Source organism: Zingiber officinale, chromosome 1B (assembly GCF_018446385.1).
Source record: "Zingiber officinale cultivar Zhangliang chromosome 1B, Zo_v1.1, whole genome shotgun sequence".
NCBI lineage: Eukaryota > Viridiplantae > Streptophyta > Magnoliopsida > Zingiberales > Zingiberaceae > Zingiber > Zingiber officinale.
In genome coordinates, this window is record NC_055986.1 from 9,979,348 (window position 1) to 10,004,240 (window position 24,893).

The 24,893-nt window shown below is 36.9% G+C and overlaps 2 protein-coding genes across 2 annotated transcripts; both read left to right on the forward strand.

Moving 5' to 3' along the window:
* The first annotated feature begins 15,936 nt into the window (after nucleotides 1-15,936).
* LOC122049842 (tropinone reductase homolog At5g06060-like) lies at nucleotides 15,937-17,356 on the forward strand. Its single transcript, XM_042611081.1, has 5 exons — nucleotides 15,937-16,228; nucleotides 16,302-16,509; nucleotides 16,592-16,808; nucleotides 16,882-16,988; nucleotides 17,087-17,356. Exons 1-5 carry the CDS (start codon nucleotides 16,128-16,130, stop codon nucleotides 17,261-17,263), a joined length of 810 nt encoding a protein of 269 aa, XP_042467015.1. The 5' UTR covers nucleotides 15,937-16,127; the 3' UTR covers nucleotides 17,264-17,356.
* Nucleotides 17,357-17,977: 621 nt separating this feature from the next.
* On the forward strand, nucleotides 17,978-19,724 carry LOC122049826 (probable protein phosphatase 2C 30). The gene is made up of 4 exons (XM_042611080.1): nucleotides 17,978-18,539; nucleotides 18,627-18,956; nucleotides 19,049-19,154; nucleotides 19,243-19,724. The coding sequence occupies exons 1-4, from the start codon at nucleotides 18,099-18,101 to the stop codon at nucleotides 19,620-19,622; spliced, it is 1,257 nt and encodes a 418-aa protein (XP_042467014.1). The 5' UTR covers nucleotides 17,978-18,098; the 3' UTR covers nucleotides 19,623-19,724.
* Nucleotides 19,725-24,893: the final 5,169 nt, after the last annotated feature.

A 24,893-nucleotide genomic window follows, 5' to 3' on the forward strand; every position in this document is an offset into this window, starting at 1 on the left:
CTGTCCTCTTAGAACTAAGAACAATATAGGTGTATTTTATTCATTAGTTGATACATGTTTAGTGGAGTTATCTACCGGTACCTGGTGTGTAGATATGGGAGCCACTGATCATGTCTGCAATTCATTGCAGGGTTCCAGGAAACCAGACAACAAAATGAAAAAAAAAAAAAAAAACACCGTCCACATGGGCACTACTGCAAAAGTAGCAGTTGTTGCAATGGGAGAGGTTTATTTTCTAATAGGAATAAAATTTGGATTATTAGGAATTGTCTTTACATACTAAGTTTAAAAAGAACCTGATTTCAGTTTCTAAACTATTATAGAATAGATATTGTGTCTATTTTGATAACAAAGTTGTTATCAAGAAAAATAGGCAAATTATCTATTCTGGTATGTTGGTTGACAATTTATAATCTAATAACTCCCACGATGCAACAAATGGAAATTAGTAACACATCTTCTAACTTAAGAGAAAGCAACCTTCGAAAATGAACCAACTATATCTTTGACATCTAAGGCTAGGTTATATTAACTTAAGTAGGATTCATTGGTAGCTGATGAACTTTTGGGTTCATTAGTAGTGGAAATCTTTCCAACCTGCGAGTCTTACTTGGAAGGAAAATAACTAAGGAGATTTTAAGTCTAAGGCGTATGGAGCCAAAGATATATAGGAATTGGTTCATTCTGATTTATGTGATCCTATGACTATCCAGAAAAAAAGGTATTTTCAAATATTTCGTCTATTTTATAGACAACTATTTGAGATACGGATATATTTACTTGATGTGTCGCAAGTCTAAGTGCTTTGATTAGTTCAAAGAGTACGAGGCTGATGTGGAGAAACGTCAAAGTAAACGTATCAAGACACTACGGTGAGATCGTAGTGGCAAGTACCTTTTTGGGAGAATTAAGGAGTCACTTATCAGAAGTAGAGATTCAATCCCAACTAACAATACCTGGTATACCCCAACAGAATGATGTAGAAAAAGGAAGGTATAAGACTCTTATGGAAATAAGTAGATTAATGATGAGTTATTTAGAAAATTACCAAATTCATTTTAAGGATATACTCTGGAAACGGAAGTGAACATAGTACCTTCCAAAGTCAGAACTCTCTACTCATATAGAATTGTTGAATAGTCGTAAGCCTATTTTGAAGCATATTCGGGCTCGGGTAGTCCAGCACATATGCTGAAGAGAGACAATGATAAGTTGGACAGGAATTCACTTGTTTGTGAGTTATCCTAGAGAAATGAAAGTAGGTTTATAGTCTTAAAAATCAGAAGGTCATTGATAGTATCAATGACCGATTTTTAGAAAAGGACTATGTAATAAACCAAGTGCCCATAAGTAAATTTGTTCTTACGGAAATAATAAAAGACATGTCTAATCTAATACCAACTGTACAAGATGAGATACCACAAGGAAACTGCAACACGTATCACAAATGATACACAATTGCAGAAAGTGCCTCATCGTAGTGGGAGGGTTGTTAGGCAACCTAAAAAGATTCATATTTTGGGAGAATTTTTGGACTCGATCCCAGGAGGACATGAACATGATCTCCAGACATATGACAAAGCACTCCAAGATAAAGATGCATTATTTTGGCAAAGAGTAATGAATAATAGATTTAGAATATATGTATTCTAATAAAGTCTGGAAGCTTGTAGAACCACCAAATGGTGTAAAAGCATTTGGGTGTAAAAAGGTCTATAATAGGAAAAGAGGGATAGACAGGAAGGTAGAAACTTTCAAAGCAAGGCTTGATGAAAAAGGAAACTTTTTCACTGGTAGCCATGCTTAAGTCTATCCGGATTCTTTTATCTATTTGGCAAGTGGATGTCAAGACAGCATTCTTTAATGAAAGTCTTGAAGAAAGCATCCATATAAAGCAAACAGAAGGATTCATTGCAAAGGGTTAAGAGCATCTTGTGTGCAAGCTCAATCAGTCTATGGACTGAGGCAAAGCTTCAAGGTCTTGGAATATCCGGTTTATCAAAGTAATCCAAACCTATGGATTTATTTAGTAACCGGATAAGTCTTGTGTATATAAAAGGTGTGATGGAAACGTGGTGATATTTCTTGTACTATACGTAGATAACATTTTTGGTAGTTGGAAACAATATCAAAATGTTGTCAGAAGTAAGGGTATGGTTATCCAATCAATTCGATATAAAGGACTTGGGAGAATGCATATATTCTTGAGATCAAAGTAATAAGGGATCGCAAGAAAAGAATATTTTACTTATCTCAAGCTTTATACATCGAAAAAAACCTTGCTCGTTTTAAGCATGCAAAACTCCAAGAAAGGTTTCTTACCTTTTAGCATGGAGTAACTTTATCTAAAGATATGCCTCTGTAGACATCAAAGGAGATAAAGGAAATAAAGGCAGTTCTTTATGCTTCGGCTGTCGAAAGCCTAATGTATGCTATGCACGAGATCAGAAATATGTTTTGCCAATGGCATAGTTAGCAGATGTCAAAGTAACCCTGGACAAGGACATTAGACTGCAGTAAAGCATATATTAGTACCTTAGAGACACTAGAGATTATATGCCAACTTACAAGGCAGTTAATTTTGTCCATGTGGGTTGCACGGATTTTGACTTCCAATAGGGACAATAATAAGTCGACCTCGGGGTTTTGTGTTTACTTTAGGAGGAAAAGTCATAACTATGGAAGAGTGATAAGCATAGGTGTTTTTCTAGACTCCACCATAGAAGCTGAGTATATGGCAAGCCTCTGAGGTAGCCATAAAAGCTGAATGACTTAATTACCTCAAGATAGACTTAGATATGATTTCTAGTTTGTCCAAAGATTATTACAATTTATTGTAATAATAATGGTGCAGTAACAAACTCGAAGAAACCATGAGTCTATAAGTCAAGTAAACACAATAGAGCGCAAGTACTACCCAATACGAGAAATTGTATAACGAGGAGAAGTTGTTGCCGCCTAGATTGCATCAGATGATAACCTAAGGTCCTTAAGGCAAGAGCTTTTTAAAAGGCATGGGAATCAGATGTATGACAGCAGATATGGCAGCTTAGTCTTTTAGTATAAGTGGGAGATTGTTAGAGTGTATACTAAAAGTCTAGCTTTTGGTATAAACATTTATCTAGAAATAAAAATCACATTGGTCAAATGTCTACATTTGTGATAAATGTAGTTGTTCAATTAATTTATATTGTAGATAACATGGTGTGTGGTGTCACACACAGAAAATCATGTTATCAGTACCTTATAAATTATAAACAGTAGCTCACGACCATGATGGAAAGGAACAAACCATTGGAAGGTCGTAGTGTAATTAGGTGTTAGTTTATCTTAACTATATAATTACACTAGTACACTAAGAGTGTATTGAGTAGGACCATTAGAGGTCGTTTCTTTTATACTGACTTTATAAAAGGACAAAGACCTCAGTTATTATGGAAGTGTGTGCTCTTAATCCTAATATAATAACAAGCACATATATTTGATATTTATTTCTTTAATTTATCAATGGGTGAGATTTAGTTCGATGAATCAATAAGCCCGATAAGTTGGGAAATGATATCACTTATAATGTGTGTTGTTGATTATAGAAGGAAGCGTGTCCTAGTAATCTAGGTTGAGAATGCCCCAAGAGGAGCTCATAAGGATTGTTATGTTAAACCTGCAGTGGACTTAGTCCGACATGATGATGAAGTTGAGTGGTACTACTCTTGAGCTAGATATTAATTAAGTGAGTTGTCAGAACTTACTTAATTAGTGGACATTGTTATCTTAAACAGGAGACTAACACACTCATAATAAGAAGGAGCCCAAATGTAATTTGGGATTGGTGCGAGTTCAATAATAGTTCTTTAGTGGAATGAATTATTATTGATGAAATTAAGTTGTGTGTTAAGGCGAACACGGGATGCTTAATTTCATCGGGAGACCAAAACCAATTCCTCCTCTCGGTCCCTATCGTAGCCTCTAGTATATAGAGATTTATACCCACCGCATACCCACCTTCTTACCCATCCAATGGGGCCGGCCAAGCTAGCTTGGAACCCAAGCTAGGGCCGGCCAAGACCAAGTGGATGAGTCATGTAGGTGGCCGGTCAAAGCTTGGGTCCCAAGCTTAGGTGGCCGGCCACTAGAATATTAAAAGGATCTTTATTAAAATTATTTCTTATGTGGATATCATGATTTTAAAAGAGAGTTTAAAAATTAAAAATTTCCTTTTATAACTTTCTACAAAAGATTAAGAGAAGAGATTAATCTCTTTCCTTATTTGTAGTTTAAAAGGATGGTTTTAATTTTTGGTAAAAACTTTCCTTATTTGTAAATCATCTACATGTTTAAAAGAGAGTTTAAAATTTGAAATCTTTCCTTATTTGTTGATTAAAGGAGGATTTTAAATTTTAAGAAAACTTTCCTTTTTAACCATGTTCATGATTTAAAAGAAAGTTTAAAAAATTAATAATTCTCTTTTATTAGTTTCTACAAAAGATTGAGAAAAAATTTGATATCTTTCCTTATTTGTAGATTAAAAGAGATTTTAATTTTTAGAGATAACTTTCTTTTTATCCACATGTTTAAAAGAAAGATTTTAATTTATTAAATTTCCTTTTTATAAACCAATCATGAAGGGATTAAATTATTGGAGAAATTTTATAAATTTCTGGAGATAAATTAGGAAGTTTTAATTAATTAAAACTCTCCTTGTTTGTAGCTATGGCGTGGCCGGCCAAATAAAATTGAGAAAGAAAATTGTTTTTAATTAAATAATTTTTCCTTTTCAATGGAAAAAGAATTAAGGAAATTTTTTTTTTATTAAATTTTCCTTATTCGCCAGGATCAAGGATTATAAAAGAGGGGGAAGAGGAGGCTTCAAAGCTAACGACTCTATTCTATTTTTCTCCCTCTTTTTTCCTTGGTGGTGTGGCCGGCCCTATTTCTCTCCTCTCCTCTTGTTGGCCGAAACTTACCTCTTGGTGGAGCTTTTGTTAGTGGCCGGATCAAGGAAGGAGAAGAAGGAGAGAAAGCAAGCCTCGTTTCTAGCATCCCTTGGAGCATGGTGGTGGTGGCCGAACCTCTTCATCCTAGAAGATGTTTTGATAGCCGAAACTTGCAAGGAAGAAGAAGGTGATTGGTGGTTTCTCATCTCGGAAGATCGTTGCCCACACAACGTCCGAGGTTAGAAGAGGAATACGGTCGAAGATCAAGAGGTCTTTCTAGAAGGTATAACTAGTAATTTTTCCTTTCCGCATCATGCTAGTTATTTATGGAAATAATACCAAATACAAGAGGCTTACGATTCTAGTATTTCGAATATGTTTTTCGAAGTTGTGTTCTTTTGTTTTATTTTTCCTTGTGATTTGATTGTTCTTTTCGGTTAACCTAAAGTTATTTTAGGAAATTAAATATTAGATTTCTATAAAAGGTTTTGTCTAGTCGGTGGTGGTTGCTCCCATATCCAAGAAGGTCATGTGCCTCGCCACGTCAGTACTGGGAACCAATTATGGAAATTAATATTTAATGGAATTAATAACTTAAGGTGATTTGGGTCGAACGTGTTAAGTTCCGCAGGAGATCCAAGTCAAAACCTAAAAGAACAAATAGATTAAGTTTTGGATCAAACGTGTTAAGTTCCGCAGGCGATCCAAAATTTAATTTAAAAGAACACATGGTAGCTAGGAAAAGGTTCAGACCTTTGTACAAAATTTTGTACAGTGGAACCTCTAGGTTTTCCGAGTAGCAACCAACAGAAACTCGACGTGACCGAGTATAACCTCCCCCATGTTTTGACCATTTGCACTAATGGCTAGTAGTCACCCGTGATTTACCTCCTCGTGTTGACCTAGGGACGGGTTGGCGGGGGCGAGCAAATCGCCTTTTGCCACATGTTGCATTATGCACTCATTTCAAAGCATTAGCATATTTCCCAAAGCTTTCCTAAGAAAGGCCATGTCATAAAGTAAAGTACCCCTGACACATTTTCTTAAACGAGTCTATCAATCTCTATGACTTGACGGACTGGAAGTTTCTAAAAGACGATTTATCGGTGGAATATTCTCTGCCCTTTTCGGCACACACTTCCAAAAGAGTATGATATGATAGGTAGTTAGGTTTCACAATAAGTCAATAGGTAACCGCTCGGTCGACACATCGCTAGCTTGGCCGTACAGAATGTTTTTACCGACCTATTATTCAGTCGACTTTCATGTTGTCGGATAGATGCACTGTGTCCGATCGGCCCTTAGGTCTGATTCACAAGGACGATGGGTTGGGTAACTTAGTACTTTGCTCCTAATCTCATATGCAAGTTGTGGAGGATGGTCGTTCAGACGATCTAGTCGGCCCTTCATGTCCAATCGGAGTTACGAGCCCACTCGGCTAATCTTGCCTAGTCCGTAGTCTCCAAGTATGTCCGACTCTGTGACTTTGACCATTTGACTTTGACCTACACGTCAACCAGTTCTCGCTGCTTTGACCAGCTCTTGGGTGGGTCCCTCTTTATCACCGTATCACAAGTCTCCCTCAAGTCTAGTCGAAGGAGACTGTAAGTTCAACTGACTGGACACTTAATATTTTTTGCAACACTCCTTCCCAACCGGGTGCTTTGCTATCTGAGTCGCTGCTCGGTTTGAATGATTATGGCCTCACATATCCTAAGGAAACTTATTGCTTCCTGGTCGGGAGACTCCGAGGTTTACGCCACTCGGATCGAATGTGGGCGACACTTAGTTGTTTGTTATCTCTTTTCTGATCTTTTTCCCAAGCGGCCTCACATACTCATAGTACCTTTTAATTACTTTTGACATCATCCTAAGAAATCGTTTAAATCCTTTGCTATTAATGCAAAGCATGCCGAGCATACTTTTTCATCATGTGTACGCTGATCATTTCCATTCTTCATTAATGTCACCTATGATTGACTGGCACGTGTCACACTTTCATGCCACCAAATGTACGATGTGACAGGTTAGTGTGAAAACTATCTTTTGAATTTGGGCAATCCAGATCAAGTCTCATTTTTCTAAACCCTTGATCGGACGGCTCTGAATAGCCGACGACAGGGTTTTTAAAGCCCTTATTTCTCTCTGCATTGTATCGCCTTCGTCTTCATTTCCATCCGCTTCTCTGCTCTTTACTCATTGTTTCGTCACTGGTGATTCATGTCCAGTAAGTTCCTTCTCGTTTCCATTTTCAATCTTCGATCTTCTTCTTTTGTCTTGTCCTCTGTATGGTGTGCTCTCCTCCTTCGGTTGTCGTGCCAAGTCTATTTCTGTCTACAACCATCCCCACACTCCTCCTGAAGATTTCTTAAATTTCTTAAGGGACCAACTATATGCCGGCCTTCGCTTCCCAATCCACCTATTTTTCTTTGAAGCCTATAGATATTTCTACATTCCACTAAATCAACTAGTACCCAACTCCTTTAGACTACTGTGTAGAGTAGTGATATTATTGTCCAATAGATTGTTTGTTTCTAACAAAATCCTGTCTTGAGTCTACTACACAGAGTTATAGGTCTGTGACAAGTGTCATAAAGTCTAAAACTTTCTAAACCTTTTGAGCAATGTTGGGAATCCTTTATGATGATAACATAGGGCACATTTGAACTCTTGGGCACTGCAAAAACCTACATGAGTTGGAATGAGCCCAATTGGAGCTCTTTAAGTTCATTAATTGTTTTGATCAAAATCCATTGATGGACCTAGGGGGCTTGTATTTTCGAAAACTTGTGATTAGAGCTCTCTAGGTCCATCAATGGATTTTGATTAATCCATTGATGACCTAGAAGACTCAGATTTCTAAAATTTTATAATGAGATAGAAGTGTGGAGTATATGGAAGGGTATATGGTAAGGAATTCTAGTCTCGAGTCTCCTACACAAAGTTATTGGTCTGTGTCAATTGGCATAAAGTTCAAAACTTTTTAGACCTTTTGAGCAATGTTGGGAATCCTTTTACGATGATAATGGAGGACATATTTAGATTCCAAGAAACTACAGAAATCTATATTAGTTAAAGTGAATCAAATCGAAGCTCTCTAAGTCTATCAATGAGTTTTGACCGAAACTCATTGATAAACTTAGGGGACTCAGATTTTTAAAATTTTACAATGAGATAGAAATATAGAGTATGTAGAAGGGACATATGGTAAGAAATCTGAGTCCTCAGTCTCCTACGCGAAGTTATAGACCTGTACCAATTAACACAAAGTTTCAAACTTTCTAAACCTTTTGAGTAATGTTGGAAATCCTTTAAGATGTTAACGTAGGGCATATTTAGACTCCTAGGTAATATAAAACCCTACATAAATTGGAATAAGCCCAATCGGAGCTCTCTAAGTCCATCAATAGGTTTTGATCGAAACTGATTGATGGACTTATGAGACTTGGATTTCTGAAAACTTACAATGAGATGGAAGTGTAGAGTATGTAGAATAAATATATGGTGCGAAATACTAGTCTCGAGTCTCTTACATGAAGTTATAGCCCCCGTGTCAATTGACATAAAGTTTGAAACTTTCTAAACCTTTTGACCAATGTTGGGAATCCTTTACAATAATGACGGAGGGCACATTTGGACTTCCGGGCGCTGTAAAAACCTACTTGAGTTAGAATGAGCCCGATCGAAGTTTTCCAAGTCTATCAATAGATTTTGATTGAAATTCATTGATATACCTAGGTGACTTGGATTTCTGAAAAACTTATAATAAGATGAGAGAGGTTAGTGTGTAGAAGGTATATATGATGTCCAATACTAGATCTAAGAGACGTAGGTAAAATTATGGTCGTGTGCTAACTAGAACAGACGATGATGATGGTTTCTAAAAACCAGCACAATAGTGGTGCTGGTTTCTAAAAACCAGCACAATAGTGGTGCTGGTTTCTAAAAACCAGCACCATGTGAGAAGGGTAAAAACCAAGACCATAGTGTTTCTGTGACTTTGATTAACTTACCTAGCTCCCTTAATTGGTCGCGTCGACAACAACAATCCTCTCTTCCCCCTCTTGTCGATGCTCACTAGTGGTCTCGGCTCTCTACGATTGATCTGTTATTTTTTTTATTCCTTGGTGCTTCGCTACCCTCATCGCATTTAGATATCATGATTGATGGGAGTGAAAAGGCAGCGCATGGAGCATCTACTTTTGGAAGGGAGGAGATAGCTTGTGTAGTAGATTTGAAGAAATTTCAACAAGGTGTTCAGCTTCCAGGTAATTTCCACTTCTATGTTCAACCAACACTCTATCTCACCAACAAGCGAGCAAGAAGAAGGGCACCGGCTAAGTCAAACAAACACTATGGTGTTGGTTTCTACACTTCTTACTTGATTCATTCACAAACAACACTATAGTGCTAGTTTCTAAAGACTAACACCACTATGGTGTTGATCTTCGAAAACCAACACCAACATCTGTTCTAGTTGCGCACAATCATAATTTTGCCTAATTGTCTTAGAACTAGTATTAGGCACCATATATACATTTTACACACTAATCTCTCCTATCTCATTACAAGTTTTCGAAAATCTAAGTCCCCTAAGTTTATTAATAAATTTCGATTAAAAAATCATTGATGGACTTAAAGAGCTCCGATCAAGTTCATTCCAAATCATGTAGGTTTTTGCAATGCCCAGGAGTCTAAATGTGCCCTCCGTTATCCTTGTAAAAGATTCCCAATATTACTCAAAAGGTTTAAAAAATTTCAAACTTTGTGTCAATTGGCATAGGCCTATTATAACTTTATGTAAGAGACTCGGGACTAGGATTTATCACCATATATCTCTTTTACATACTCCACACTTCCATCTCATTGTAAGTTTTCAAAAATCCAAGTCTCGTAGGTCCATTAATGGATTTCGATCAAAATCCATTGATGAACTTAGAAAGCTTCGATCAGGCTCATTCCAACTCATGTAAGTTTTTGTACTGACTAGGAGTCTAAATATGTCTTCCGTTATCATCTTAAAGGATTCCCAATATTAGTCAAAAGGTCTAAAAAGTTATATACTTTGTATCAATTAGCACATACCTATAACTTCGTGTAGGAGACCGAGAACTAGGATTTTTCACTATATATATGTCTTCTACGTACTCCACATTTCCATCTTATTATAAAGTTTTAGAAATCCGAGTCCCCTAAGTCTATTAATGGGTTTGGGTCAAAATTTATTGATTGACCTAGAGAGTACCGATCAGACACATTCTAACTCATGTAGGTTTCTGCAATGCTAGGAGTCAGGACCGACCTTAGGGTGGTCATGGTAGGGCTGGTGCACAGGGCTCCACCTCAGGTAGGGCCCCACTTCTATTAGTAAAAAAATATTGATATTTATTGAATAAAAATTAATTTAAAAAGATCTCATTATAACATCTAGAATGATTGTAGATTTTTTTTTTAAAAAAAATGTCAATAATAAAATAGAGAAATACCCATGAGAGGGAGCTCTATCATATCTTTTCTTCCTCTATTTTTTTTATTTCTTCCTAAATCCTAAATTCATTTTTGCTCCCTGTCTCACACCCAAACTCTTCACTTTCGCCCACTTTGACAACCACCGACAGCCACCTTCCTAGTTCTCACACTGTGATTTCCAGTGTTGTCATCGTTGCATCGTTGTGTCACCATCGATGCCCACTGACATTGCACGCGCACTTAGACCCTTCAAGGCTTCAATTTAAGTAGAGTATTCTTGTTTGATCCATGTTGATCTAGCTTGGTGCATGATTAAATGAAAAATAATTTTAGATTACTCAATTAGTTTGTTTGATCTCTTTTTATTATGGTAAATTCCTTATTCTGTTAATAAAATTATTTGTATAGTATTGATTTTATTATTATTTTTATATAAATACAAAGGATTTATTTTTATTTTTATTTTTTTGCACCGGACCCTTCAAAATCTAGGGTCGGCCTTACTGGGAGTCTAAATATGTCCTCCATTATCTTCTTAAAGAATTCTGGCCCAATATTGCTCAAAAGATTTAAAAAATTTCTGACTTTATATCATTTGGAACATGCCTATAACTTCATGTAGGAGATTGAGGATTAGGATTTCTTACCATATATCCTTTCTACATGCTCAACACTTTTCATAAATCCGAGTCTCCTAGGTCCATCAATAGGTTTCAATCAAAAGCTATTGATAGACCTAAAGAGTTCTGATCAAACTCATTCCAACTCCTATGCATTTATTAGGTGAACCTGAGTCCAAATAAACCCTTGTTTACTCTTTTAAATCTCACCCAGTAGTGCTCAAAATAATTTAAAATATTCAGAACACTATAGTGCTGGTCTTCGGAAACAAGCACCATAGTATGTGATCATAATCAATACTGTGGTGCTTATTTTTGAAGACCAGCACCATTGCAGTGTTAATCATCGAAAATCAGCACTACTATGGTGCTTATTTTTAAAGAGTAGCACCATTGCAGTGTTAATCATCGAAAACCAGCACTACTATGGTGCTGATTTTTGAAAACCAACACCAAGGTATGTTCAAGTTGGCAGGTGACCTTCATTTTACCTACGTGTCATAGGACCAGTATTAGATACTACATATATCTTTTACACACTAACCTCTCCTATCTCATTACTAGTTTTCGGAAATTCAAGTCCCCTAGGTCCGTCAATGAATTTCAATTATAATCCATTGATGGACTTACAGAGCTTCGATCAAGCTCATTCCAACTTATATATGTTTCGACAGTGCCCAGAAGTTCAAATGTGCCCTTTATTATCATCATAAAGGATTTATAACATTACTCAAAATGTTTAGAAAGTTTCAGACTTTGTGCCAATTGGCATGGGCCTATAACTTCATGTAAGAGACTCGAGACTATGATTTCTCACCATATATCCATTCTACATACTCCGTACTTTCATCTCATTGTAAGTTTTCGAAAATTCAAGTCTCCTAGGTCCATCAATGGGTTTCTGTTAACATTCATTGATGGACTTAGAAAGTTCCGATCAGGTTCATTTCAACTCATGTTGGTTTCTGCAATACCGAAGAGTCTAAATCTGATCTTTATTATCATCGTAAAGGATTACCAACATTGCTCAAAAGATTTAAAAAATTTCAGACTTTGTACCAATTGGCAAATGCCTATAACTTCGTGTAGGAGAATGAGGACTAGGATTTCTCACCATATATCCCTTCTATATAATCTACACTTTTATCTTATTGTAAAATTTCATAAATCTGAGTCCCCTAGGTCCATCATTAAATTTTAATTAAAACTTATTGATGGACCTAGAAAACTTTGATCGAATATATTTTAACTCTTATGAGTTTATTAGGTGAACTTGAATCCAAATAACTTTTCATTTATTCTTTTAAATCCTTCCTAGCAGTGCTCAAAATGATTTGAAACCTAGAATTTTTTTTTTTTTCAATTTCTTTAGCATAAATACTAAATTCAAAATCTTACCATAAACACTAAATTCTAAACCCTAATTTTTTTTAAAAAAAAATTTAACACTAGTTGAATTTTTGAAAAAATTAATACAATAATGCTCACAAATGGAATATATATATATATATATATATATATATATATATATATATATATATATATATATATATATATATATATATATATATATATATATATATATATATATATATATATATATATATATATATATATATATATATATATATATATTACCATACACTCCTTGTGCACACCTAAAATTTTATTTAGTTTTAATTTTTTTTACTTTATACTATAATTCAATTCCTAAATTGTAAAGAGAAAATTTTCTTGTCATAACCAGAAATTTATTTTTAAAAAAAAACTAAACAAAAAAAAAGTACCAATTTCGCTACCATGAGTGTCACCCAGTGCCCAAATTGGATGCCAGGATAATAGGACATTTATATATTCAAAGAGAACAAAAATGAACTATTCTTAAATAATGTTTATAAGTAACATCTATGAATAAAACTCATGAATCATTCATTAATAAATTTTTATCAAACTTCAAATCAAAAATCATTTAGAAAAAAATAAATAAACTTATAATATCAAACTCACTAACTAACTAAATAAGTTAAAAAATATAAATTTTAGCAATCAAACAAACTCACTAACCAACTAAATAAGTTTAAAAATATAAGTTTTAACAATCAAACAAACTCGAATTAATAATTAATAACATCTAAATGAATCAAACTCAAATTAAATTCATATTCATACCAAAAAAATTAAGTCAAATTTGAATAACTATTTGAATGATTTGGTTCATTTAGATATCTCTTGATTTGACTAAATTATTTTATCAGATAAATTTGAAAAATATAAATCTCAACTCAACTTGATTTATTTATAACTCTATCGAACACTATCAAAAAATTTTACTTAAAATTCTATAGATCTTATAAATAAAGTAATTGACAATAAAAAAGATGAAAATAATAAACACTCGATCGTATATGGTTGTGATTTATCACTATATCACACACTCGTGTTTTAGCACTGCATTACACTAGGCCAACTTTTGCTAAGTAGGAAGTTGCAGGTTATTATTGTACACTTATTTTGGAGTCAAATAAATATATTTTACTGATGACAATAATTCATAATTTGATTGAAAACAAATAAATGTTTAATTTCACGAGAAAAAAATTAATAAGAAGAGTATTTTAGAAAAAAAAGTATGTCTTTTTTGGAAAATATAAAACTATGATATGTCCTTTGAAAAATTTCGAATGAATTTGGGTCCCAAAAAAACAATAACAAAAAAAAAAATGATATCGTGGTGACAGAAGATGAATACGGAAAAAGTAAATCATAGACGATTACTAGCCTTTAGAATAGTGACTACCACAAAAAAAAAATATTTATTTTAGATTTATCAAGATTCAAATCTCATACTTTATAATGACAATATTTCAAACGTTAATCACTAGATTCATTCGAGAGAAAAATAAAAAGATCATCTAGAAACCAAAGCATTCATTTATTTTATTAGTATTTAATAAATTAGATTAAATATCTCATAGAGCGGAAAATGGTCGGAAAAGAAAAGTTTTGATTAGTAAAATATGAATTTGTTAAAAGAAGGAAAAAAAAAGGCTAAATCATGAGACTTATTTTGGTGAGTTTTTCTTACTTATCTTTTTATTTAAATAAAAATAGTCAGACTTGACTATATGGTTGATTATTCAATGCATGAGGTAGGTGAGCAAAAGTTGTATTTAGGATATTCAGAAAATCATTACACTTAATATTCCTGTCAAATCATCTACACCCATTGGCCATTGATGGTAGGTGAATTTTTCTTCCTTATATTTTTGTTTAAATAAAAATAGTCAAACTTGACTTTGTTGTTGACTTTGCTCTTCTTGAAGTAGGTGAGCAAAAAGTTGTATTTAGGATGTTTAAAAAATCATGGATAAAAATCATTTTTTTTTTTAAGAATAAGTATTTTTTTAAAAAAAAATAAAAGGACGTTTGTCCCACCAACCTCCCGAAAAACTAAATATTATTATTTCTCATGTCACATGTGAATTTGACATGTTCAATAATAGTATAATATTATAATAACTATTATTTTATAATTATTACAATACCAATTTATTTTTTTCAATAATATTCTTACGTTATACTGGCTAAGATTTTTATATCTACTATAATATAAATTTATCTTATTTAATAATATTCATATCTAATCATTTCTAATAGTAATCGTTACACTATCTGATACGGCGATAAAAAAAAAGAGTCCATCTATTATGGATCAATTGATATGGTATCGATCAAAATCAAGACGATCAATGTAGAAACTTACGGAAAGAGCTTGGCCAAAGGTAATTATCTGGTTACTTCAGTCGACAAAGGAGTAATAGAGTGGATCACTCGACCGGTCAGATAGATGGACATCATGGGTCGGTCGAATGAACGGACAAACTCATAGTTGGTTGTTTTGGTCGACAGGAAAACGAGCCGCTCGGATAGCCCATCTGACGCAAAGAATAATATTACACGGGAGGAGATGAGAAAACAAAAGAAAACACTCCGTTTATCATTAAATATGAAGAAGACAAGATAAAAAAACACTCTATCTATCATTAATGCACGGAAGTCAAGATAAAGAAGTATTCCTCTAATAATTAATATCATTAAATAAGGGCAGCCAAATGATCGCAAAAAAGATATAAAATAGTACGGCAGGTATGAGGAAAGACAAGATTATTTTTTGATTATTCATTCTCTCTTCTTGATTCTAACTTGAGCGTACCAATACTAGAGACCCTTTCTCTAGTTTGATTTTATTTTGTAGGATTGATATTTTCATCCTGTCAGTAGTCATTCCATCTCCGACTTTTCAACTCCCCTCATTCGGATAGGATCACTATCCATTCTTGTCCTTTTGATTTTTGACATTTAATTTCAAATTATTAATTATTCTTGTTAAATCATCAACCATTTTTATTATTTGAACACTAGGTTTCTATGTAAGGGCGGAGTAACATTAGATTGTCTGAGCTTTAGCTTGGGACGTTGAGAAGGAGTTGCAATTTGAATTTTGCTATTTAATGATCATTATTTGAGTTTTCGAGAAAAATGAGCCTTGTTAATTATTAAAGAGAAGTGATCAAACTTAACCAAACTAATACGTAATGGAGTGCCATCTTTGCCTCGGACTAAGGATTAAGCAGGGTTTTTTTTCCGGCTATTTAGTTTTCGAAATTATTTTGTATTTAAGTCTCTTTGGGTCGTCTGCGCAGATCGAAGTGACTTTCATACGAATAAAAAATATCCACAATTTTTGTGGAGATTAATTGGCCAAATAACTGAATTATAAAAAAATGTTTTAATTCGTTGTAGATTTTTTGACTCGTTAACATCACAGGATAAGCGTTGGAACTTTGCCTGTCGATTTCTCGTGGAAATTTTCTGGAAAAATTAAATTTCCCGATCAGTTGCTATACACTACTCGTTCTTCATCTACCGCGCGCGCGAGGTCGTCGACGGCGACGATGCCCGACCTCAACCGCCCAGCTTTGTCGTCCTATTCGCCACCCGCGATCCTTAAATACCCATACGAATCCCCTGTTAATTACACACCCAAAGCAACATCGTTCAAGTCCCGAGTGTCTAACTCGAGCTAGCTCGATCGTGTATCCACATGGCGATTAATAATAACGGGAACGCCTTGGCCATCAACGACGCCCAGTGGTCGCTCGCCGGGAAACGAGCGGTGGTCACCGGCGGCACTAAGGGAATTGGGTAAAACTTCTAGAAACCACGCCAATTATATTTCCTCCTCCTTAATTAATTTCTGCATGCTGCGTGAGTGAAGCTACGCCATCGTCGAAGAGCTGTGCAAGTTCGGGGCGACCGTGCACACCTGCGCGCGCCAGGAAGCGGATCTCCTCGAGTGCCTGCGCCGGTGGGAGGCGAAGGGGTTCAAGGTGACTGGATCCACGTGCGACGTCTCGTCGCCGGAGGACAGGGAGAAGCTCATGGCGGAAGTGAGCTCCGTGTTCGGTGGCAAACTCGATATCCTCGTGAGTGCATCTACGCGAATATACATGTCAGTCGAGTCGGTCGATTATGTGCGTGCGATCGTTGTTATCGTGCTTCGTGCAGGTTAACAACGCCGGCACGGGGTTCGTGAAGCCCATGGCACTGATAACGCCCGAGGAGTACAAGTTCATGATGAGCACCAACGTCGACTCTACCTTCCACCTGTCTCAGCTCGCCTACCCCCTTCTCAAGGCCTCCGGCGGCGGCGCCGTCGTCAACAACTCCTCGCTCGCCGGCTCGCTCGGCATCGACAACCTCTCCATCTACGGCACCACCAAAGGTGATGATCACTATCGACAGTTAATAAATAAATAAATTAATAAATTAATTAATTCAATGTTTGTGCGATTAAGCGGCGGTGAACCAGCTGACGAGGAACTTGGCCTGCGAATGGGCGAAGGACAACATCCGAACCAACTGCGTCTCACCTGGTTCGATCAGGACGCCACTCCTAGAGCCGGTAATTAATGTAATTGATCATCTCGGTACGATCGACTCGATCGATCGATCGAAATGCTTGACTCGAATTAAGTAATTGGTACACGCCTGTCGTTGCAGCTACTGGCGATGCCGGAGTTCAAGGCGAAGGAAACGTATCGAATTCCGCTGGGCCGCGTGGGTGAGTCGGAAGAGGTGGCGCAGCTGGTGGCCTTTCTTTGCCTCCCTGCTTCCCGATACATCACCGGCCAAGTCATCTTCATCGACGGAGGCAAATCGATCAACGGTAACCTTTGAGTCTTAAGATATATGGGGAGACCTAGCTACAAAAGTGATTGTAACTCCTATCTAAATAAAGTCTTATATATAAAGATGAGCTTAAAGGAATTGGACTGGTTTCCTTTTTAAGTGGAATTCCACAATAAAAAATTAAGAAATTAAAAATAGAACATGACTGGTTCCCTTTCAACTAATTAAGAAATTAGTTGATCGGACAGAAAACAAAAGGCGACATGGGATGACTCGAGGCCACGCCATTCTCGACACGCGTCGCCCGGACAATCCACCGACTGTGGCCGCATCGCCGTCTCATTTTATTATTTGAATTAAAAATTACATGTGATGAAACTGAACAACGTCGTGCACGGCGAAGGCGGCGATGCCACGTAGCAACCTCACGCACCTTACGATCGAGAATTTGGGTAAGTTCGGACCGGTCGATTAGACGGTCCGCGTCATCATTGACAAAAAACATGTTTCGCCTTTTGGCGGTAGTGGACCACGTGTTCGCATCTTACCACGCGTCCCGGAGAGGATACGTGAGAGGCGGGATCGACGGTCGAGATTCACTCGAATCGGTGAGAAAAGAAAGAAGCCGGCCCCTGCAACCGCAATCCACGGGTTTCGTACACGACAGCGAGACCCGTCACCGCGGCATGGCTAGATGGGACCGATGGGGCCCTCTCGTTGGCTTCTCAAATGCAGGGTGCGAGATTGGGTATTTATGTGAACTCCATGCCTAGGACACAGCCTCGCGTCCTCCCTCTTCTGTCTTCCACAAATTCGAAACCGAAAGGGATCGAAGAAAAGGGGATCGGTTGTTGCTCGACGGCTCCGTGCGAGTGAATACTTGATGGCTGAGATCTTCCATGGCGCTGTGAGCTGTGGCGCGGAGGCCTCGGCGATGGCTTCGTGCGAGTCTGGACCGCTGGCGGCGATTGGGCGGCGGATGGAGAGGCGCAAGTTCGCCTCTGGTACAGAAACTCTTAACTTGGATGAGATAGAAACCAGTAGGAAGCGGCGCAGGGTGGATGAATCCGGCGACGCCGATGCAGAGCGCGAGGAGAATTCCGAGTCGATGACCGGCGGAAGTATCGAGACTCCTCCAGTAGCGTCGCCGGAGGAATCGGAAAAGTCAGATAGGTGCCCTAGGTATGGGATATCGGAGTTCTGCGGGAGGAGGCGAGAGATGGAAGATGCGGTCTCTGTTCGTCCTGATTTCCTCCGGCGAGACGATCTGACCCTGGGAAAGCACCACTTTTTCGGAGTCTTTGATGGCCATGGTTGCTCTCATGTGAGACACTGCACATGCTTTCTCCCAGGTCCTCTCCTCCAAAATTCTTTCCTCACCGCTGACGACCTTTTCCTCCGCGTTTCGCAGGTGGCCACGCTATGCAGGGATCGGATGCATGAATTTGTGGCGGAGGATGTCATGGCGCTGGGGCTGAATAATGCCCTACCGCATACGGTATGGAAGGGGACAATTGAGAGGAGCTTCGCTCGGATGGATGCGGAGACAGCTAACGGGGACGGCGTACGCCCGAGCCCTGGCTGCCGGTGCGAGCTTCAGCCGCCTAAGTCGGACCATGTGGGATCCACTGCCGTGGTCGCCATTGTTAGCCGCACTCACATCGTCGTCGCCAACTGCGGCGACTCGCGCGCCGTTCTCTGTCGCAACGGCGTTCCCATTCCGCTCTCCTTCGATCACAAGGTATATATATATAACAAAAATTGGTTCTTTTATACATAATCTGGCACAGAATTGTGATACGAACTGATGAGTATTTGGTACAAATTCGGCAGCCTGACCGAGAAGACGAACTCCTGCGGATTGAAGCGGCCGGGGGTCGGGTTATCTATTGGGATGGCGCCAGGGTGTTCGGTGTGCTTGCCATGTCTCGAGCTATAGGTAAGCTCAGCGTCTCACCCTTTTAGTCCTCCTGAATTGGATGGATTTATGTTTGATAAGCGTAAGCTAATCGATCGTGATGGAGCAGGAGACAACTGCTTGAAGCCGTTCGTGATCCCAGACCCGGAGGTGACGGTAACGGAGCGTGATGACGGCGATGAGTGCCTGATCCTGGCGAGCGATGGGCTGTGGGACGTGTTGAGCAACGAGACTGCCTGCAACATCGCGAGGATGTGCCTTAATGGCGGCGGCGTTCGTGGCGAAGCCGCAGAGACGGACACCGCGAGCCGAAGTGAGGACGACGACGAAGAACTGGGCGATTGCGGCGGCGTCGACGCGGCGTGCTCGGATGCGGCGTTGCTGCTGACGAAGCTGGCCTTGGCGAGGCAGAGCGCCGACAATATCAGCGTAGTCGTCGTCGATCTTAGAAACAAGCGGAAGAGGGAGACGACGGCGAACTCCCAATAGCTACTACCATGATTCTACTGCGGTGCCGCAAATTCGCAACCTGAAGCTTTTTTTTGTTAGGGTTCAATCAGGGGATGAAATTGGGCAGAAAGAAATATGAAAGTTACGTAAAAAAATTCGTCACCCTATGCTATGATTCAGTTAATGAAATAAAAATTCCCGAAATTTTGAAAATAAGAAATTGGAAGGAAAAAAAAAAAACAACTACTTCAATTGGGCGACCGTCATGGAAACTTCCCTATTCCGAAGACCATTTAACTTGGTTTACAGATAAATGAATATCCAGTAAAAGTCCAGTAAAAGCCGAGTTGACATACGACAGATTTACAGAATGACGCAAATGTCAAATATTGATCAAGGCCGGCCTTGAGGTATATCATAAGGGGGGGTTGACGATTAAGGGTCTTTGATTGTTAGAGGTTCCAAATTTAATCAAGGGGCTCTAAATTTAACATGTATATATAATATATATTATATATAATAAGATTATTTTAATAAAAATTTAAAAAATATATTTTATTTGATTATATATATATATATATATATATATATAAATTTAGAAGAATTCTAAAAAAAAATAAAAAAAAAATGAAGGAAAGTAAACGATCATTTTTTTCTTTCCAAAATTTTATTTCTTGTACAACTCTTTTTTCATTAATTTATTTACATAATTCATAAGATCTTAAAAAGTCAAGTATGAATTTTTAACGCTAATTTCTTCGGATGGGTCTAGTGGCTAGCACATGAGGTGTTGCCACAATGAGGTCTGGAGTTCGAATCTCGACAAAGTCGAGATAAATACCTCCCTTATATGCTAGTCACTATTCCAAAGGCTAGTAGCCGCCCGACGGGTTGGCGGGGGCGCTGGGGCGCGAGCGTATTCGTCTTTTGCGACAATTGAACGCTAATTTCCTCCCTTCTCCTTTGAATCTCTTCTAATTAAATTAAAAAAAAATATTTCCCAATTAAAATTTTAGTTTCATCAATATAATCATTCATCAATGTATAAACTTAAAACTTAAGTTACCTACTTATCTATATTTTTTTATTATTAATATTCAATATTAATTTTTAATATTGTATTGGAGTCAATATTTTATAATTTTTCTTATAGATTTGAAAGAGTTTAAATAACTTATCCCAATTTAATTGTCATAGAACAGATTATATCAATTGTTTCCAGCACAAACCAAACTTTATTGTTCTTTGACTATTATTTTCACTGCTTGTTTTTGTTTCATTATTAGTTTTGTTGCTGGTTTTGTATGTTTTATTTTTACACTTAAAATTTATAGTACAAACATATTTCCAAAAAAAATATCAATCTTAGAGTCAGAAAAAAATAAAAGAAAAAGAGTGGAACATATTATTAAAACCGACAAAGGTGTTCTTCGTAAGTTTTTTAAAACTAGCTCTTCAATTAAAGATTCAATTAATGAATTATAAGAAAAAAGTTAAGAAGAACTAAATGATCATGTAACAAATGAGCAGCAATCGAGTTATCAAGGAGAATTAAATGATCATGCAATCAATGAGAGGAAAGAATTGAGAGAAAATGATGATTATAATCATGTAACAAATGAACAGGAAGAATTGAGAGAAAATGATGATAATGATTTGAATGTAAATGACTTGACAATTTTATGTATCGAAAATGAGGTGTTAGAAAAACTTAATTTTGAAGACCTTATTGATGATTTTGCTTCTTAAAATGCTAGAAGATATAGATTTTTTCAATGATTTTTTCATACTTTTTTTTTCCTGTATTTGTAGATATTACACTTTTTGAAGAAACTTAGGAAACATATTTTTTATGGTGTTACACTTTTTGAAGAATATTGAGAAATATATTTTTTATGGAGTTTATCATATTTTAAATGAAATATATTGATTTTCAAGTTTTTCTATTAAACTATATTCAAATTGTAAGTTAGTATTTTTTTCTATAGAGGTCTCTTTTTTCTTTTCGCCCAAGGGCCCCCAAAAGTCAGGGTCAGCCCTGATATTGATAAAGATTAAGGAGCTAAATGAAGGAGCTAGTTTTGATTTTTGATGTATTCCCTCATAATAATGTGGGCAGTTATAAAGAGTCGTCAGGATGAAGGATCACAATCAAAGTCAACTATTTTTTTCCCCCTAGACTATGGTGCAGTGGTGTAGTGAAAGAGTACTAAGTTGTCATTTAGATATTCATAGTTCAATCTCTAGTTAAAATATATCTGTAAGGATTTTTTTCAAATGGAGCACTCAATCATAAGATACTGGGCTTCTGAGTCATCTGCCATGAATGTTTCTTGATTTATCCTAACAACTGGTAGAAAATTTCTGTAGATCAGGATCGATCGTTTAGATTTGGTGTTACCTGGTTTATCATTTGTTTTTAAAACCAACGATTTTTAACCCCTAGGCTTGGCTGAGTCGATCACCACATGGTAGAATTGTCAAGTTAAGTAAGAATCGATTTACGATAATATCGAAAGAAATATCTTTTCATATGATTACTTGTTTAGTTTCCTGCCTTATTTTTTTACAAATAACTATGAGACTGATTGTATAGGGCATTCGGAATAACTTTATGGGCCTTTTGCCAAATCAAAGTCAAAGATTTTTATTTTTACTTTTGGTAATTTATGGAAGGATAGAATATCTTTAGTCTCTCGTATTTTCTATCATACAGTATTTTGTCCATCTGTGTTTAAAAAATAACATTTAATCTCTCTTGATCAAAGTTAGATATGAGAAATCTTATAAAAGATAATTGTGCCCATATTTTTTTTTTATCATTTTTCAATAATAATAAGGGCAAAAAAATACATTGAATTGACTATTATATCATTAGATAAAAAATCTCATAAAATGCATACATATACTAGCGTAAACAATAGAAAAGCAGCAATTTTGGAATGGATAACTAGTCAAAAACTCATTTCACTACCTTAACCAAACCAAAAAAGAGTCAAAATTCTAAATTGATGAATGAAAATTAAATGAAGATGGAACAAAGTTTATCATTAAAAATTTCCTTCTCGTCATCAAATGTTGCATACAATGACAATTTGCTGGCGGAATATTCTCTATTATTTCTAGCACAAATTTCTAAAAGAGTACAATATGATAGGTATCTAAGTTTTGCTATAGGTTAATCGGCGGTCACTCGGTCGAGAGCTTGCCAGCTTGGCTTTCTAGAACACAACAACCGACTTGTTCTTCACTCAGCCCTTCATGTTGTCAAAGAGACGCATTGTGTTTGATCGACTTGTGCCCGATCGGACCTTAGGCCTGATTGGCTAGGACGGTAGATCGGGTAAATTAGTAGTTAGCAACAAATTCCATCTGTGAGTTGCGAAGGATCACTGTTTGGGTGGTCCGACCGGCCCTTCACGTCTGACCTACGTTGTGAGGCCCGCTCATCCAACCTTGCATATTTAGCAACTCTAGGTCCATCCAACCTTGTGACTTTGACTTCCACATCAGCTAATCCTTCCAGCTTTGACCCTCTTTTCGAGGGACCTATCTTTATCACCGTATCAACAGTGGTATTTTTTTTAAAAAAACCCAACAATATTATTTATTGTAGTCCGTAATTAGTGGAAGGGATAAAATAAATAATAAGAGAAATTATAGGCAAAGGGAATGAGAAGCACAAATTACTCAGGGACAGGTTAGTGTATCCCATGCGGAAATAAAAAAGAGAAAATATATATATAAATCATTATCACCCGAACCTAACCTAAAGAGAATCATCGCTTCTCCCTTCTCCTCCACCCACGACCTCGGGACCTCCTCCACAGGCGCACGAAGCAAAGATCCGTCAAAGCTTTCCACGACCAACTAAACCCTAAAGCCGCGAAGGATTACCCCACCAGCGAAGCGACACCGCGAAGCTCCTCTAGCGAACCCTCAAACAATAGGGAGGAGCTTGTCGTTGTTGCTATGGAAGACACGGACGTCGCAACTCAGCTTCTCTTGTACCATCTCTAGGTAGCTCTCTATCTTCTCTATGCTCGTGCAGATGATGTTGTGCAGCGTGTGCCAGCCCACGTTGTGCGTGTGGCACATGAACACACGAAGCTCCTCCACAGCTTAAGCCCTAAAGCTCCTCCACCAGCAAAGCTCCTCCGCCAACGAAGCTCCTCCTCCAGTGAAGCTCCAGCACCCAATTATATCAGCTACATAAAGGTCATTTACTCCACGACTAAACCCTAAAGCCAGAGATGGGGTATGTATGAGTTTGTTTTTATTTAGATTCCCCAATTGATATTGAAATGAGGATATGTGTTGTGCTTACTTGAATTGTACAAAACTGAGGACAAATTGATATGAAAAAAATACAAGACAAAGGAACAAATATTCATGGCAGTTAGCTCTTCATCAACAACATCTTTCACTCGAAGAAGACACATGAATAATGAACAAGGTGAAACTCCCTATATATTATGTTATTGTGGGATAAGAGTTACTTTTTGGACATCATGGAAGGAAACCAACCCAGAAAGATGATTTTTTTTCATATCCAAAATTTAAAGTAAGTTTTCCTTATATAAAATTGTTTCAAAATCAACTATATTTATATGTTGAGATCTCTTATTTATTTTTTTAACTATTGGGTTTTCATTATTATTAGCAATTTAGAAAAGGGGATGCGGTTTCCTTTTATGGCATGATTTAGAATTGTTAGAGAGAACTAAGACAATTATTAATGATTTGAAGAGGGATAAGAAAAAAATTATATACAGAGATTAGTGAATTGAAGAAATCTAATAGTTACGAGGGTACAGTTGATTGCAATGATTTTCTAGAGGATGTGAATAACTCTGTTACTTGAAGTTGAGTGATGAAATATGTTCACTGAATAGGAAGTTTATGTTGAATCATAGAGACACTAGAGGGGGGAGAAGGGGGGGGGGGGTGAATAGCGTTCGTCGAAAATCGCGAATTAAAACGAGTTACGTAGCGGAATAAAAAAATAAAGAATAACGCTAACAAAACCAAGTTTTACTTAGTTCGAATCCTGTGACGACTCCTACTTCAAGGCCTGCAATCATCAATCACTTTCGTTGGACAATCACTATCAGTTCGAATAATGTGTTACAATTATTGAATAGAAGAATTGAAATAATTATTACCGACAAATAGAAAGAAAAATTTAAATATTTCGTTCTTTGAACTTTGGAGAGGCCTTTCACTGTCGTCGGAGCCTTTTCGAAATAACACGCAAGAATGAAGTTTGTAGTAGATGATATTCTGAAGCTGCTGATCGAAGACCTTTAT

What these genes read in the sequence shown, in the direction of transcription:
- LOC122049842 (XM_042611081.1), top strand. Translation starts at nt 16,128, where the DNA reads ATGGCGATTAATAATAACGGGAACGCCTTGGCCATCAACGACGCCCAG. An exon ending in GTGGCAAACTCGATATCCTC is followed by an intron (nt 16,510 to 16,591) that starts GTGAGTGCATCT and finishes TGCTTCGTGCAG; the next exon opens with GTTAACAACGCCGGCACGGG. An exon ending in GGACGCCACTCCTAGAGCCG is followed by an intron (nt 16,989 to 17,086) that starts GTAATTAATGTA and finishes CTGTCGTTGCAG; the next exon opens with CTACTGGCGATGCCGGAGTT.
- LOC122049826 (XM_042611080.1), top strand. Translation starts at nt 18,099, where the DNA reads ATGGCTGAGATCTTCCATGGCGCTGTGAGCTGTGGCGCGGAGGCCTCG. An exon ending in ATGGCCATGGTTGCTCTCAT is followed by an intron (nt 18,540 to 18,626) that starts GTGAGACACTGC and finishes CGCGTTTCGCAG; the next exon opens with GTGGCCACGCTATGCAGGGA. An exon ending in TGCCATGTCTCGAGCTATAG is followed by an intron (nt 19,155 to 19,242) that starts GTAAGCTCAGCG and finishes GTGATGGAGCAG; the next exon opens with GAGACAACTGCTTGAAGCCG.